Source organism: Carettochelys insculpta, chromosome 17, assembly GCF_033958435.1.
Source record: "Carettochelys insculpta isolate YL-2023 chromosome 17, ASM3395843v1, whole genome shotgun sequence".
In the NCBI taxonomy this organism is placed as follows: domain Eukaryota; kingdom Metazoa; phylum Chordata; order Testudines; family Carettochelyidae; genus Carettochelys; species Carettochelys insculpta.
The window spans coordinates 23,550,600-23,567,562 of NC_134153.1; the positions used below are offsets into that span (position 1 = coordinate 23,550,600).

Here is a 16,963-nt window from a genome sequence, read left to right on the forward strand (position 1 = left end):
GGAGTAAGGGGGCCCACCAGGGATATGGCCCAAAGGTCAGTATTTGCCACCCCTGTTCTAAACAGCCAGGCCATTCTTATGACTAACATTATGCCTCCACCCACTCACTCCCAAATCAGCAACTATTTTCACACTGACTGCTCAAAAGGAGGAAGCAAAATTAAAAACAGTGCTTGCTGCATTTTCCCAGTTACCTTTATTACACGCACATTTCGAGAGAAGTTAAAACACAATACATATTGTATAACAACTATATTTAGCTAATCAGAGCACTGAACTATAGTATCATAAGGAATAGACTGGAACCTCAGAGGTTTTTAAAACACAACAAACAAAATAATCACAATTCCTGTTTACCAAAGAGTGTTTAAAATGCGAAGAGCAATGAAATGATGGGTTGATGTGGAGGTCTGTTATTTCAGGGTAATGGCCACACAATCCCCATTAACTAGTATGCAATTTAGGCTGCGGCACAGGCTCTGCTGTATCAGCAATGTGCATGCTGCCACCAAATACTCTGTTACTTCTCTTACAACAAATCAAGAGCCCCATCCAATCACCAGAGAGGGACTGCTTCATTTGGCTAGGATACCTAAGTGTTGGCCTGTCCTCTGTTGCGAATGAATGGTAAAACCTAACTGCACCTATACATGGACAGCAGCAGTTATTTTCATTCCTTTGGCGTTTCTGGACAGGAGCATACCAAGGGATCCCTGGTCTACAAAGATCATTGTTCTCTATCACTTCTTGGCTGCATCGAGAGGTCATCCTAGCTGAGGAACTGGGATAGGTAGGGTTGTCTTTTGTCTATTAGTGTTTCACTCAGTCCTCTGTTGAGGATTGCTTTTTGAGCAAATAAAGGATGAATTCAAACAAGGATTCTCCAAGTCAGGTTTGAACAGCCACTAATGTGCTTCCAGCAACCAATGACACTGCCATTCTGTGCAAGCAGAGAGGCAGAGCAGCCAGGACATTATCTATAGCACAGCTGAGAGGTGATCAGAAGTTTTGAGTCAGACTCCTCTAAACCCTAAAACCCCAGCAACACAAAAAGGAATAGACAGCCGTGTCTGTAGAAGTCAAACATCCCTGTCTCTCTCGTCAGCAGCGGTCATGAGTCGAAGGCAAACATGCTGTTTGCCTTACACTGTAATATCTGATACCCATTAATGGGCATCAGTCCTGCAAGTGGAGCCATCAGGCAGTCCCCTGCGTTCATTAACGTCAGTGAGAGGGAGCTGTCCATTTGGATCTGACCGCAGGACTGGAGCATTAATCAAGAGAACTCTTCCCTTCAAAGCAGATCCTAGTGCAGCTTCGAATTCCGAGTGCATTTAAGCAGCTGGTTCTCATACTAATAACCCACTGGTGATCAAACCAGCTGACATGTGAGCTGTTATCAGGGGGTAGTGCTGCCCTATTGAGTCTCTACTGCTGTATTATGATACGTTTCCAATCCTTTCTAGCCACATTTAAACCTAACATTAGGTATCTAGCCCAGAAGAGAAAGCCTGAAGGTGCATCCTCATCTATGTTGTGCTACATAGTGATCATCTTCTGCTGTGAATTTTGGATTGTTTGGATTGCGAATTTTGGATTGTTATCCCAGGGTAGGATAACAGGTAACTTTAGAAGGAGTTCAGTGAGAAGGGACACAGGACACTATGTTAGGCAAAGCTGCATGCACATCCAAAGCAAGCCTAAGAGCACTAAGGATGGAAGACTGATACAATGGTTTCCAGAAGCAGAAGATGGTACATAGAGATCTATTTTGTTGGAGACAGACATTTGCAATACTCTTAGCTTCTTTGCTGCCACATTCTACAGTGCAACATCTATGTATTTTGAAGAGTCCTGTGATCACCTGGTCCTTGCATTTGTTCTGCCCTGCTGAGCACTAGAAGTTTGGAGGTTAGGCTGGAAGCAGAGAGAAAACATGATTCCATGAATAGAGTGGCTGAGCAAAGCCATCACAGAGAGGTAGCAAGAAAGGAAAGTGGAAGTCTTGAGCTCAGTGAGTCTGGACTTGAGAAGGTTTTTACCTAAGGAGAATTTTTAAAAAAAGGTAACAAAGCCATTACTACTAAGCCATAAAATGCAGTGATAGATGGAACAACAATACAAGGTAATACAAGGCTGGGCAGCGTGATGTCATTGATTCATTTGATCTGTCTTTCAAAGAATGACTTAGAAAAAGTTATCCTCAGTGGCACAACACACATCCCCTGTTCCATGCCTTCACTTCACATCCCATTTCATGTCTCTCCCTATCGGAGGTGAGATGATCCATGCTGACTAGGATGGCTGAATTAACCATCAGGCTGTGTGCAGTCCACTTCTCTTTAAGGCTCCTTTACAAGGCCTTTTACCTCTTCTTCTTGGTTTCCTTCTTGGGTTTCTTGCTCAGTTGCGGCGCAGCCACCTTCGGCTTTTTCACCATCTCTGAACTTTTAGATTCAAAACCATCAGAGTCCTACAACAGTCAATTGAGAAAGGAACAGTCAGAAATGTTTTCAGCCAGGAGATTTATGTTTCACATCTCAATCCAGTTCAGAATCTGAGGCTAGGGCTAGTGTAGCCCTAGCTCGAAATAAGTTACTTGAGCAAACTGCGTAACTTATTTCGAGACATCTTATCTAAAACCCAGTGCAGGCTACACAAGCCACACTACCAGAAGCCATATAGAACCACATTCCATCACCTATGGAAGTTGTTAGGCCATTTAGGATGCTAGAGAAGACTCTGAGAAGGAACAAAAGGCAGCTGTGATGGTGTACAGAAGACCAGTAAGTGGACAAAAAAATCCAGAGTGAAAGAATGGAAAAAGAATTCTGAAATTAGCTTTACATATGCTGCAACATTCAACAGGGATTTGACAAAAAGAAAAACATCACTGCGCAGAAGACAACCCCCACCCCTCCAAAAAAACAAAAACCAGCAGCTGGAATTTAGAGCTCAGAGTTTGTAATCAACCTCCCAAATCTAGGAGAGAAATTTAGACACAAAGCTCTCTTCACCCGGACTAAGAAAGATAGCAAAGTGACATCCCAGGCACTTCGTTTAAGGGAGATGACAGATAACATTTCTCTCACGAGAAACATATTTTAGTTATCTTGGAAAAAGTACAGGGAAGCAAAGCCAATCTCATCCCAGAAAGCACACACTTGCAGATTGCCTTGTTTCATTCAGGTTATAAATATTGCTTACACTTCTACATTTGTACAAATCTACATGTGCCAGCTTGAAAAAGACACACCAAAAAGCAGAGAAAGATGTGCTAGTTTTAGGCTTCCAAGAGGCAGTTACAGATAACACAGGGGAGGGGATTAGCTAATGGTACCCTTTTAATCAATGAGCTTGGTTCACATGTTTTTTCAAGTTACTGCGCTGTCACTAGTCCTATCTGCATGGCCTTCCAAGGAGTCTTGACTGAGTTACTAAAGGATGTAATCAGTGCATGGGGAGGTGGCAAACAGTACAGAAATAGAGCTACTGCAGTTACTATTCAGGGACAGAGTTCAACTTCTGCCATAAAGTGATCACCGCTGCCTTCTAATGTTCAAAACAAGGTAATCTTCAATGCCTGAGGCCTCAGCAACTGAGAGACTGTTTTGAATTCTACATAGATTCAAGAAGTTGGTGTCACTCCCATGAGCAGAAGACATCTATTCTTGTTTATTATTTTGTAAATCAGTCACATGGGACGTGTCTGCAGCTTCTCTTAAGAGGGCAGAGTATGCATGTAGAAAATTTAAGCAAAGCACAAAGGATGGTCTTAAATAGCAACAGTTCTGTAAGCATCACAACTCCTAGTGGACCTAGTCAGTGCTGGGCTTTCAGCTCCCTACTCCAAAGTGTGAATTCTCCTCGCTATTCACTTTCAAAGTTCAGGGCCCCCCAGATACAACAGGGTCAGGAAAATGAAAAACCACTTCTCCCCTCAGGCAGCAGTTCTCTCTCTCTCTCTCTCTCTCTCTCTCTCTCTCTCTCTCACACACACGCACGCTCAGTCTTGTGCCACCTCAGCGTCTTCCATCTTAGAAATATATTTATAACTAGATACTTTGGAGCCAATGCATTACAGAGGCTTTCCAGGCTGCAGACCCACAAAACAGAGTTAATGTGATAAAAATACCTGTCATCTTTTCACAACGAGAATCAGATTTTCTAAACAAATCCGTTGCCAGCAGTGAAGAGAACAAAACTTCCCATTTTAAGTTGTTCCTGTAAATACTGGCTGCTGGCCTCCACCCAAAACATCAAGACAAATGAATATATGTCAAGTCACTGTGTATTCCAGTCTGCTTGCCATTAGGCCCCTACAAAAACAGGGGCTTCCAAGGGCATTGAGTCTTGTTCTATTAGAACAGTCAGTTGGACTTGGTTCACTTCAGTTTAGCCCGTATTTCACATTTTAACCTCCTTCACTGACCACAGCCACAAGACCTTCCACATGCCTGCACAGAGGTGGGAGTCACGACTGACAGCTGCATTGCTGGTGCCAGCAAACGCCAGGAAATTCAGCTCTCTCACATGTAGTGTTGGCCTTTTTTCAAGGATTATGCATAAAGGAGAGCTGAAAAGGCAGACTCTGCAAAGGGCCCACCTTGACTGGTAAAGAACATACCAGACCAACACTAATGTGGTAACGTAGAGCTGAGACTGAAGTCAGTGTTTCGTTTATTTGCTGGCAAAAACTGGGACTAATGCAGGACCACGTACACTTGGAAAGTGACCTGTGTCACAAGAGACTCCCTTGTACTTGATGGGGCCTGGCAGATTCAGCTATTCTCACTTTCTCTGGCTGAGGAATGGGTTGCAATGGTGTAGGATCGTTAAGGCAGATGAGAGGTAGAGGGATCTCTGCAGAAAAGAGAGGAAATGTGATGAACTACAGAATTACTGATCAGCAATTAGGTTCTGGCTATCACCACAAGCATTTGCCACTTCATTATGCCCACTCATACTGGTACTGAAGATAGCTGCTTACTGTCTTATGGGATTTTGAAACTGGGAGGATTATGGCCAATACACAGATCAGCTGGAAAATAGCTCCAAAAAAGAGTCCATAGCGCAGCACATTCTCCATGAATGTTGGCTCTGGAACTTCAGGGGGGGAGAAATCCAGTTCAGCAGCCATGGTAGAAGCGCCTTCCTCATTCGAGAACACTTTGCAGAAGTCTGGTTTCTATAATGAGACAACAACATAAGACTGTTTATTTTGAGCCACTGTTTCTAGAATTCAGCCTATTTTATTTTCCATTAAAAAATCCCACAGGAAAAATGAAGTGGGTACCTTTTCAGGCCACAGAACCAATGACAGAAGAGGGAACTGAAACTCATGCTTTAGCTGCTATAATCTTTTGCAATCTGCTGACTAGAATACCCTTCAGATGACCAGAATAGCTTGCTTATCTGTGGGAGGTGGCCAAACAAATTGTGACATATGCACTGGCCAAAAAGTCACAAGAGGACAGCAATGAACAAGTATATATTTTCCCCTGAAACTGAACATGTGAATTGCACATTATTACCACTTACGTTTCGGATCATATGAGAGTGTGCAGGTTCCACCCATGATCATGGTCCAATTGTGGTAGACACTGTACTAGGGATGTTAACAGTTAACCAGTAAGTCTCACCCTAAACAGATCAAGCTTTCCAGTTACAGTTAACCAATGGGGGCAGAGGGCTGCTCCAGCACCATGGGCCTGCCATGAGTGGGGGGCGCTCCACCCTGGCTGGAGGAGGTCTTGTCCAAGGTGGATCCACAGCCTGGAAGCGCTCTGGGCAGGGACATCCAGCCCAGCTGGAGCAGCCGTTGTCTATGGTGGAGCCAGGCTGGGGATGCACTGTGGGCAGGGACACGTCTGCGAGGCTTGAGCAAACTCTGTCCTGTGTGGGTGGGGAGGATGACCTCTCCAGCCTGCACCTCCCCTGTTTAACCACTTAAACTTAACGTAAGAGAGTCCATGCCCTGAAGAGCATACTAGCTACATAGACAACACAGCGAATTATTGTCCCTGTTTCATGGACAGGCCTTGATTCAGCAAAGCACTTACCATGTGAGTTAGTCTGCAAAGTCAGAGGGACTTTCACGTGCGTTAAGCGTATGGGTGAACTGGGGCCCCCTTGATTTGTCCAAGGTCCAACAGGAAGGTTGGTGTGGAGAAGGGCATTGATCTGAATCCTAGTAGGGTGTCTAACCCACAAGCCCATTTTTCCTCTCCTTAAATTTTATTCCAACTCATTTGTTGATAGAGAACTCTCTTCATTTTGTGAATAAGGGAAACAGCCTTCTATAATAATAGTTAAGACTCTTGTCAGAATGGCTGGATAAATTCAGAGGTTGCACCTGCCAGGGTAGTCACAAGAGTGAAGTATAAGCAGTATGAAATGCTATCAGTGCCGAGAGGCATGCCCACAGGTCTCCTATGTCTATTTGACAGAGCTGCTTTAACAAGACACTCCATCCTGCTTACATACAACATAAAAGGGGCAAGATCAACTTAAAAGATATCCACGTTCACGGGTGCATGCAGGATCTGGGTCTAAAATAGCAGGACTTGTGAGTTATTTACTTGTGCACACAACAGTCACCTGTCCCCAGTACTAAGGCAGTTTGCTTGCAGGATTTTGCTGTGTGTCTTTCAGTTAGTTATCCCCAGAGCAACCTCTGTTTTTCAGATGGGGAGTGATATGACAAAAGGGTAAACGGCTTCCTCAAACTCCCTTTAAAATACAAAGGGCCAGTCCTTCTACTAGATCTATCTTCAACACAGTGGTTAATAAAGCTGTACACAGGTACAAAGATCCTCCTATACCAGGGGTGGGCAATAGTCTTTGGCGGGGGGCGGTTCTCGAAGAATTTGGTAAGCACTCAAGGGCCACACTTTTCTATTATATTAATGGAGGAGGTGTGGGCTCGGGGATGGAAATCAGATATAGGAGGGAGCTCTGGGTAGGAGAGTGGGGTGCAGGAAGGGTGTGGGGCCTGGGATGGAGTTTGGGTGAAGGAGGGAGGTTATGACCTGGCGTGGAGGACTGGAGTGCTGCCAGACTCCAAAGGAGGTTTGGTGGCAGGAGAGGATTCTGACAAGGGAGAAGGGTGCAAGGGGAACGCCAAGTCTGGGAGGGAGTTGTGACTGAGGCAGGGGTGCAGAGAGTTTAGGTTGTGAGCTGGTCAGGGAGCTGGGGTGCGGGAGAAGGTGGGGTGCCAGGTACAAGCTCTGTCCAGGACGTGCTTACTGTAGGCAGCTCCTGGCCAGCAGCCCTGCAGGACCCTCAGGCAGGCTCCCTCTCTGCTGCGTCCCCAGACACTGATCAAAGTGGCTGGAACCAGCATGTGTCTCTCTCTGTGGCATGTCCCTTGTTGGGGGAGGGGAGGTCTCTGCATGCTACAAACACCTGCAAGCATGGCCCAAGCAGCTCCCATTGGCCATTTTCCAATGGGAGCAAGGGCAGCACACAGAAGACCCAACTCTCCCACCCAAAGAGACAGACACAAAGGCTCCAGCAGCCAGCCGCTTTGAGTGACATGCGGTGGTGTGGCATGCAGGGAGCCTGCCCAAGGGTCCTGCTGGGACACAGGACATTGGTGGTCCAGAGCTATCACGTCAGGCCAGATCCATCCCATGGGTTGTACTTTGCCCTCCCCTGTCCTATGCAGCTCCAAACACAGGACTAGGCCCAAAGTGGTGACAAGCAAGCATAGTCAGAGGTGATTGCTTTCAATTTTCTTATTTTAAAATCTCCTTCCAAACCAAGCAAAGGCAGCAATTCTTGGTGAGCAACAGAACCGGGCCAAATTTTAAATTTCAGTTATTTTTTATCTGGTCTCTCTCTCTCTCTCTTTTTTTTTAAAAGATCTAGAACTATTTTTTTAAAGACTGTATCCCCTGCCTTCATCTTCTCCCTCAAACTGAAAACCAGCAAAAAGGATTTTTGCTCAAACTTTCAACATACAGTAACTTTTTTATTTTTAAACACACTCCTATTGATACTCACTCATACATCAACCTACCAAAAATAAATATCCAAAAAAATAAACCAAAAAAGGGAACTGATACATACACTGTGAAAACAAAGAACTCTGGATCTTATATTGCACAAATCTCCGTTCCATCCCAACTTTCTTATTTCACATCTCACTGTGGTTGAGGGAAGTTTTGTAAAAATTTCCCCCTGGTGTTTGCAGTGTCAGGAGCCCTACTTTAGATAGTGTATCAGCTGTCAGCACCATATTAAACATAGTGCCATTAGACCTGCTCACAGTAGATCTAATTTACAGTTTAAAAAAAAAAATCCTAGCACTGAGAAGTTTTCTAGTGTAGACAGTGCTCAGCCTGCAAACACTTATACATGTTTAACTTTACACGCATTAGTGTCCCCGTGTTGATGCAACGCTGTTCAGCGAAGCCGGAGTACCTCTCCGGGTGCGAGCCTGGGCACTTATTATGGAGACTCTGGGCTGCCCAGGCACCAGTGTCCCCCTCTCGGCTTTACTGATATAGTCCAAAGGAGAGGATAACCTCCATGTCTGGTACCAGCTCAGCTGGTCAGGATGGTATACCACCAGAGGTAATCAAATGTGCCGCGGACACACTCCTGGAACCCTTACATGAGCTACTGTGCCTGTGCTGGAAAGAGGGTGAGGTTCCACAGGATATGCATGACGCTAACATTGTAACGTTGTATAAGAACAAAGGAGACAGAAGCGACTGCAACAACTACCGTGGAATCTCCCTCCTAAGTGTCACTGGTAAACTGTTCGCTCGCGTCATCCTTGGCAGACTCCAGAAGATTGCTGAGAGGGTGTACCCCGAATCGCAGTGCGGATTCCGCGCAGAGAGGTCTACCGTTGATATGGTCTTCTCTCTAAGGCAGCTGCAGGAGAAGTGCAGGGAGCAGAGGAAGCCACTCTACATAGCCTTCATCGACCTGACCAAGGCCTTTGACTTGGTCAGCAGGGATGGTCTGTTCAAACTGCTCCACAAGATAGGCTGTCCTCCATGGTTACTCAAGATGATCCAGTCGTTCCACGAAGACATGAGAGGAACCATCCAATATGATGGCACATTATCGGATGCTTTCAGAATCAGGAGCGGCGTCAAACAAGGATGCGTGCTTGCTCCGACATTGTTCGGGATCTTCTTCGCTCTCCTCCTGAAGCATGCCTTTGGATCTTCCACAGAGGGCATCTTGCTGCACACAAGATCTGATGGGAAACTGTTTAACCTTGCAAGGCTGAAAGCTAAGTCTAAGGTGCAAGAAGTCCTCATCAGAGACATGCTGTTCGCAGACGATGCTGCTGTAGCAGCAACGAAGGGTCCTGTGGCACCTTATAGACTAACAGAAAAGTTTAGAGACTAACTTTTCTGTTAGTCTATAAGGTGCCACAGGACCCTTCGTTGCTGCTACAGATCCAGACTAACACGGCTACCCCTCTGATACTTGATGCTGCTGTAGTGTCTCACACAGAAGACCAGCTTCAAAAACTACTGGATCAGTTCTCCAATGCATGCAAGGACTTTGGGCTTACCATCGGCCTAAAGAAGACAAACGTACTCGGTCAGGATGTTGCTGAATCCCCATCAATCAGCATTGACAACTATATGTTAGAGGTTGTCCACGAGTTCGTTTACCTCGGGTCCACCATCACTGACACCCTGTCGTTGGACACTGAGCTCAATAGGAGGATTGGAAAAGCAGCCACAACTCTGTCCAGACTCAGCAAGAGAGTGTGGAATAACAACAAGCTGTACACTCACACCAAAATGCAAGTCTACAGAGCCTGCATCCTCAGCACCCTCCTTTATGGCAGCGAGACTTGGACCCTGTATGCCCGCCAGGAAAAGAGGCTGAACGTCTTCCACTTGCACTGCCTCAGGCGCATCCTTGGAATATCATGGAAGGACAGAGTGACCAACACCGCCGTCCTCGAGCAAGCTGGAATCCCAACCATGCACCCCCTCCTCAGGCAGCATCGACTCCGCTGGCTTGGCCACGTCCACAGGATGAATGATGGAAGGATTCCAAAAGACATCCTGTATGGTGAGCTAGCCTCTGGCAAAAGACCTCCCGGATGCCCCCAGTTGCGCTACAAAGATGTCTGCAAGAGAGACCTCAGAGAGGTAGACATCGAGCTGGACAACTGGGAAGAACTAGCAGATGACCGCAGCAGATGGAGGCAGGGGTTACACAAGGGCCTTCAGAAGGGTGAGATGAAGATCAGACAGCTAGCAGAAGAGAAGCGAGCGCACAGAAAGCATAATAAGGACTTGCCAGACACCCACTACATCTGCAAGAGATGCAGCAAAGACTATCACTCTCGTGTGGGTCTTCATAGTCACAATAGACGCTGTAAATGAAGTCCTCAATTGAAACTTTAAAGGGCGCAATCCATAGTCTATGCAGACTGAAGTATGCCTACTACTACTATTAGTGTCCCCAGAGAGTCTGAGTTAAACCATATTTGCAGGATCAGGGCCTTAGTGCTGGACATAAATGCTTCCAGGCTGCCTTTTTTTTTCCCCCTCACGTGAAGACAAAAAAGTGAATCTTTACACCAAGATAGCTACCTCAGGGTAAAATCCAAGGCACAGGCAGTTTTCATCTCAAAAGCTAGTTAAGCTAAATCCCAGCAAGACATGGGATTGACCTCAACTAGCTACACCAGTTCAGAGTGCAAAAATTTGATCTTTTGACCTCAATGTATGGCCCAAGTGCTGGTGATATTTTTAAAGTCACTAGTAGTCCTACTTATAACAGCTTCATTAATATACAAATTCAGATGCAGAGCTTTACTGTTTAGGTGGTGGTTGGTAGCATTAGCTGGTCTTTTGTTAACGCACAGGCAGCATGGGTTTGAGCAAGCTCCCGGCTCCATGGGGAAGGAGGTTTGGGGCTGAGCTCCAGCTTAAGGTGCTGATGAAATTTGGCTCAAGTGCTGCTCTTGGCATGCGTGCTGGGGGGAGCTGACCCCCGAGCTACACCAATGAAGCTACATCAAGGTCAAAACTAGCTGTGCCTTGTATCTACTAGGAATTTACATCAAACTAGCAATCTCAATGTAACAATACACTATTTTTGCAACACCGAATATGTAGGCACAGAATTATAGCCCTGAAGTTAACAAGGAGCTAGTTGCAGTAGAGGGTACCTACCACGGGGTCAATCTGTCACCCACTGAACTCAAAGGCAAATTTTGTAATTGACTTAACAGAGTGCAGGATTATGCCCTATGTTCAGTGGTCAAGAGTTTTTGGGTTCAGGGCCACAGTTCTATAGGGGAGGGAATTAATCTGTCATTTTATGATGGTTGTACAGTGCCTAAAAGAGACAAAGGAGAACAGTGCATCCTTTGGGGCCTTCCACAATAAAGCTATACAACACCATGGACTAAAAACATACTATAATCCATTTTTCCATGAAGCCAAAGAATGACAGTTTCAGAGCAAAACTGAACGCTTCCAATGACCAGCCAAACTGGACAGATATGGGTATCTGAAGCTAGTCGGTAGACTCCTCAATAGAAGTAAATCAAAGCGATTCATTTGGTGCATGTGCTCAATTGTTAGCCACGCACAAGATGGGCGGGGACGTTTTCTGCTCCTCAGTCTCTACTTTAAAACAAAAAAAAATCCTTTCCTGCTTTGCCCTCTGACCTTTCAGAAAACCCGACATCTAACCCCCTCCTCACTCCCCGGCCTCCTGCCAGGTGCGGGGCTCTCCGCCGCACCCCTCGCTGCACAGAAACCTTCCAAGCGTCCTGTCTGCATCTCTTCCACACGGCCTGTCCTGAGCCCCCGCCCCCGCCACCCCGTTCCCCCGAGCCCCCACCCCAGCCTGAGCCCCCCCCCCAACAACGCCTCTCACCTCCGCTCCCGCGGCCAGGCCTCGCCGCCCCGGGAAGTGATTCCTCCCAGCGCCGCAGGAAGCGCTTCCGCCCGTAGCAACCGGCCCCGGCGTTGCTAGGGCCTTCCCCCACGCGCGCCATACGCCCCCTCCCTCCCAGCCCCATACAGGGGGGTGGTGCGGAGCCTGAGCGCCCCTCACTCCTGCCCCACCGAGGGCGAAGGCGGGGCGGGGCGGGGGCTCAGGGGAGGCGGGCGGGTCTCCAGCTGCACCACGGCCTCCTCCTGCGGATGGGGGTTCCCGCGCTCCGGCGGCCGAAGCCCCAGCACGAGGGCGCGGTCCGTGGGGCTGAAGCCCCAGCGCTTTTGTGCGACTTGGGGTGGGGGGGAGGGTCAGTGAACTGGACCACCCCGGTCCGTTGGAGAAGAGGCCGCTGGCGCAGCGACGGAGAGTGAAGGGTTAAACTCTGCCCCCCCCCCTTCCCTTCCTGCTGGAGCCACCGTTTTGCTCAGTTTAATTCCTTCCTCCTCCTCATCGCTGGGCTCAGACTCTTCTGCCCCTGGACTGGGGAAGCCTCGAGAAGTCCTGGGGCACCTTATAGACTTCACAGCTGTTTTGGAGCCTAAGCTTCCCTGGGCAAAGACCCCTTCCTCAGGCGCGTGTGGTGAAGTGGGTCTTTGCCCACCAAAGCTTAGGCTCCAAAATAGCGGTTAGTCTATAAGGTGCCGCAGGACTTCTCGTTTTTGCGGATACAGACTAACACGGCTTCCCCTCTGATAGTGGATAAGCCCGTCTCCCTTAGGTTCACCAGCTCAGCCCAACTGTTCTGGTTCTGCAATTCCTTATCTTACCATCAAGATATTTAGCTGTCATAGGAGTTTATGGCTACGCTTTGCTTCAGTGGCCTCAGGCAATTTATCCCATATGTGCCTTGTTCTGTGTATAATTGGCAATCTGCCTATCGGTTTAATGTTAACTTAAGTGATTTTCAGAAAGCAGGTTGCTTTGGAAACACCTTCTAGTCTGGATCTTTCTTATATTAAGCCCTTCCATAATTCTGTCTCCCTAGATAAGGTCACTTTGAAGACCCTCTGTTTCTTCACATTAGAAGAGGACTGCCATCTCCTGACCTGTTTTAAAGCATGCATTCACTCAACACTCCACTTTGAGGCCAGCTGTGAAGTGGTAACATCCAGAAAGTTATGTTTCCAAACAGTAGATCCAGAATAACTTGTGATTCTGTTGTCTGTTCAACAAACTGCTTACGGAAGCAGTTTTGCTCAGGTGCTGCCCCTCAATCTATATGTTCCCCGCTGGACTTAACACAGTCTGTCTTCACCATCCAGGATCAGTTATTTGGCTCTTCCATTTTCACAGGCTTCTTTTTACCTGTAAGTGTCCAGAGCTTGTCTCCTTGAAGTTGCGTTGCAGTGACAATTATGAATTGTATTTCAGTCTGGGCTGTGTCTACAAAATCTCTCATTTAGCTGCCCAGATTCAAGGCCCAATCAAGAAAGGTCAGCGAAGGAAAAAAATACTTTTGCCCTTCTTTGGTCATGTATAAAAAGTCTGAAAGGTTTTCTTTTCTTCCCTACTTTTTACCTTAGAAATATCACTAATTTTCTTTTTTTTTTCCCCCTGAGAACTTTCTGACTATCTCAAATCAGTGTGAGTATGTTTTCTCAGCCCTCTGAAGAGTTGGACAAAGGGGTCTGTAATAAATGGATTTTCTTTCTGCTTATTGAGTTCAACAGGTGTTAGCAAAAACAGGTGAATAAAAATCAATTTCTCATTTAATAGGTTCACTTATTTGGTATCTGAGACAGTCCCACTAGTTCTCTAGTTTTCCATAGAGACATCCACATTAAAATAGTTACACAAGTCATGAATGTCTATTGCAAAAAACATCCTGAAAAAACAATCACCTTCAAAACAATTCAGGAAACTGATGTTGCCTATGGCTGCTTACACTGGTGGATGAGCTTGGGGAAGGTATTTAGAGCTGCTGCTATTGGCCCAAAATACTGAATTAAAGAACAGTCTCAGGGAATGAGAAATCATTTTACCAAAAATTCTGTCGATGTGGGTATCAGGGACGATCCTGCCAGCATGGCAGAGGCAATCAGATGACATTCCTGACAGAGAAAACTTTCAGGGTCAGGTTCTTAGTTGGTGTAAAGCTCTGTGTAAGCCCTTGAATTAAATGGAGCTCTGCAGATTTGCATCATCTGAGAATCTGGCCCTCAGAAGTTTCTGGCTAACGAGCGCAAAACACACTATTGCTTATTTATGCTCATCCTGATATAAAAAGGTATTACAGATGAAAGGTCTTTATTTCCAAAAAAGAATTCAACTGGATGTTTTGAAATATCAAGTGGAAGTCAGTATGGTTCAGAAAAACAAAATCTTTACCTTTCCAGGCCTTGTATTTATAACAATAATCCACCTTCTGGATTACGTAATTCCTTTCATCCAAGGATTTGAAACCCTATAAAAACTGACAAGTCACACTTAGATGATTACCCCAATTCTGCCAGTGGAGAAACTAAGGGACAGGAACCCATTTACTCAAGACCTAAACTGCATTTTTAAAGAGAGTTATGTGGGTAGGACCCTAAATCTTTCTGACAGTTAACAGGAGGTGGTTTCCTCAATACCGAAGGGCCAACTCCTCAAAGATAGACTGCTGACTCTTCACTTCAGTTGGAGATTGGGTGCCTAAGTATCTTTGAAGATCTGGGCTTAAGTCATTTTTGGAAGTAGGATTTAGGCTCATAAATTTACCTAGGTGCTTTTAAGAACTCTGATCTGGATTTCCTGCTCTAAATTTGATTTCCACAGGATTGTCTTGTTCCCATATCAATTTAATAATGTCAGCACTTTCCTTAGTACTAGCATGTCCGATGCTTGTAGTGAGAGGCACCCATATACAGCTTCCATTCTTTGTATTTATGTCTATTTCTTCTGCTCCCCTTTTCCCCAGCATTTTGCCCTTGTGCAACATCACAACAACAGCTGCAGGTTGGGGAAAGACCCTACCCGTTCAGTAAACTAGTAACCTTTGTCTGGACAACCACCAAATGCTTCAAGAGAAAACCAGACGTTGAACAGGCAGGTGGTGTCACTGGGCAGGATTGAAAGCTACTTGCAGTTCATGACATTTGCCAAAGCTCTATTTAATCTACCAGCTGAAGTGTTTTAAAAATATAGACAAAAGTTATTTGTCAGATTGAACAGACTGTGAATGATAGCTCAGCAAATCGTGGGAAATTTGAGGATTCCCTGTACATAAGATGACTTTTAGTTTTCAGACACTTAAATAGCACCTTTCATTTGAGGCTGTCAATGTACTTTTCAAAAGTGGATATTCAGGTCTGCATTTGTACACATGGGGAAACTGAGGCATGAAGTGGTTATGCCCACTTTTCTTAAAAAGCAGCCTCTGATTCGGGAGGGAGATCAATTTCTGATTCTCCTGCTGAAACCTCAGGGACCTGATTCTTAGATGTGCTGTGTACCTGCAGCTCCCATTGACTTTCAGTTTGTATATGAGATTGTCAGTGCGTCTGAAAACCAGGATCAGTCTGGGTTCCCAAAATCTGAGGAACAACAATCTGAAGCCACTTTTGAAAAAGTAGGCAAAGTTACCAAGCAAGAAGAGCTCAGATCTCCTAGCTCCCAATGTAGTGCCAGAATGCGATGTGAGCTTTTTGGAAAATTATCTCAAAACACTGCAATGAGAATGAAGGATCGAGTACAATTCTTGGTCATCTGAGAAGCATTGCTAGGACCTGAATTTTCTCTCCTTCCCTGGAGGAGGTGAGGACACAGTGCAGTGAGCCGTGAGATGATGACATACAGAACAGACTGTAGAACAGTGACATCTGCAGGCCAATGCTGATGGCATTTCACTCGCTTGCTGGCAAAACATTTCTGTGGTTCAGTCAGAAAACAGACCCAGGCACGCACGAGCTCTAAAAATGGCATCTTGCTCACACTGCCACATCAGGGCTTCTGACAGATTCGCTTTGTGCAGGAAGGTGCCACTTGTTCTATTGTAGTCTCAGTTATATGTTAATGTGTGAAGAGTGAGCAGGCTTTTAAATGCTGGAGACAGTCCTTCATTTTGGTAGCAGCTTCTTTTACCTTTTGCGGTTTTTAATCTGATACACTGCTTCATATTTATGCTTACAAATGCAAAGTAAACAGCCAAAAGCTGTATTCCTTCTCTTCCACAGGGATCCTTTTCTAAGGAGATTATTTTGATAAATATCTGTGTTCAGGGTGCTCTATCCCCAGATTCCTCAAGGGAAATATATTGGTGTTCTCAGCCTCAAATATGGAGACCCCAGAGATCCACAGCATCAAATTCTGGCCCTTTATCCTCTCAAAGTAGAGAATTTGAATCCTGTACAATTTACTAATGCTTTTTCTAAATTGAACAAAAGACATGCTGCTTGTTGTGCTTATGACAGATTCTACGGCTCCCCTGGAAGAAGAGAGCATGTTTTCTAATGGCCCTCACCCATATTTCTTTTCTCTCCTTTTGCTTTTGTGCGCTAGGTTGTTCCCATGTTCCACCACATGGCCATCATTCTCCGCACAACAAAAAGAGCCATGTCTACGTTGTTACACTCGAATGGCTTGTGAAGAACTTCAGATTCCCTTGGATTCAACGTACTATATAAATTTCAATTCATTAGAAATATAATCACTGACAATGTGCAATAGCTCTACCATTCACACTCATGTAAGATGAGAGATGTATGCTAAAATACCACTCCCAGTCAGCTTAAGCGGTGCTCTTTAGGCTCACAAGTCATTTCATCATCATCAATATCCCTGGGCTCAGTGTCCGTTGGTGTCTGACACCTCTCTCACTATTCCTTTCCATCTTTCCCTGTCCAGTGCAGAGTGGCTTCATTTCTGTGGACTAGCTCTGTACCAATCTACTATATCACCTAGCCATTCTCTGGTGGGGGCTGCCTCTTCTATTCAAACTGTCCATTATGCCAAATACCAGGGTCTTGATTTTTCGTTCGTTGTTCATGTGGGAACCTAATTGCCACAGTAACCAACAAAAAGAAAACCACCTAGAGTTAAGAAA

General features: G+C 45.7%; 1 protein-coding gene across 2 annotated transcripts; it reads right to left on the reverse strand.

The window, feature by feature from the left end:
• Positions 1-177: 177 nt before the first annotated feature.
• MANBAL (mannosidase beta like) lies at positions 178-12,054 on the reverse strand. Of its 2 annotated transcripts, none has more exons than XM_075011665.1 (3): positions 11,878-12,054; positions 4,991-5,188; positions 178-2,473 (listed from the first exon to the last, which is right to left on the reverse strand). In XM_075011665.1, the coding sequence occupies exons 2-3, from the start codon at positions 5,138-5,140 to the stop codon at positions 2,366-2,368; spliced, it is 258 nt and encodes an 85-aa protein (XP_074867766.1). In that variant the 5' UTR covers positions 5,141-5,188; positions 11,878-12,054; the 3' UTR covers positions 178-2,365. The 2 variants fall into 2 exon arrangements, with proteins under 2 accessions (XP_074867766.1, XP_074867765.1); XM_075011664.1 differs by lacking the exon at positions 11,878-12,054 and adding an exon at positions 6,063-6,195.
• Between the last annotated feature and the right edge of the window lie 4,909 nt (positions 12,055-16,963).

Bases quoted from the DNA above. Each gene is read 5' to 3' on its own strand.
- MANBAL (XM_075011664.1), bottom strand. The intron at 2,474-4,990 runs GTAAGCAGCTAT...TGACTGTTGTAG, and splicing joins TTTCAAAATCCCATAAGACA to GACTCTGATGGTTTTGAATC.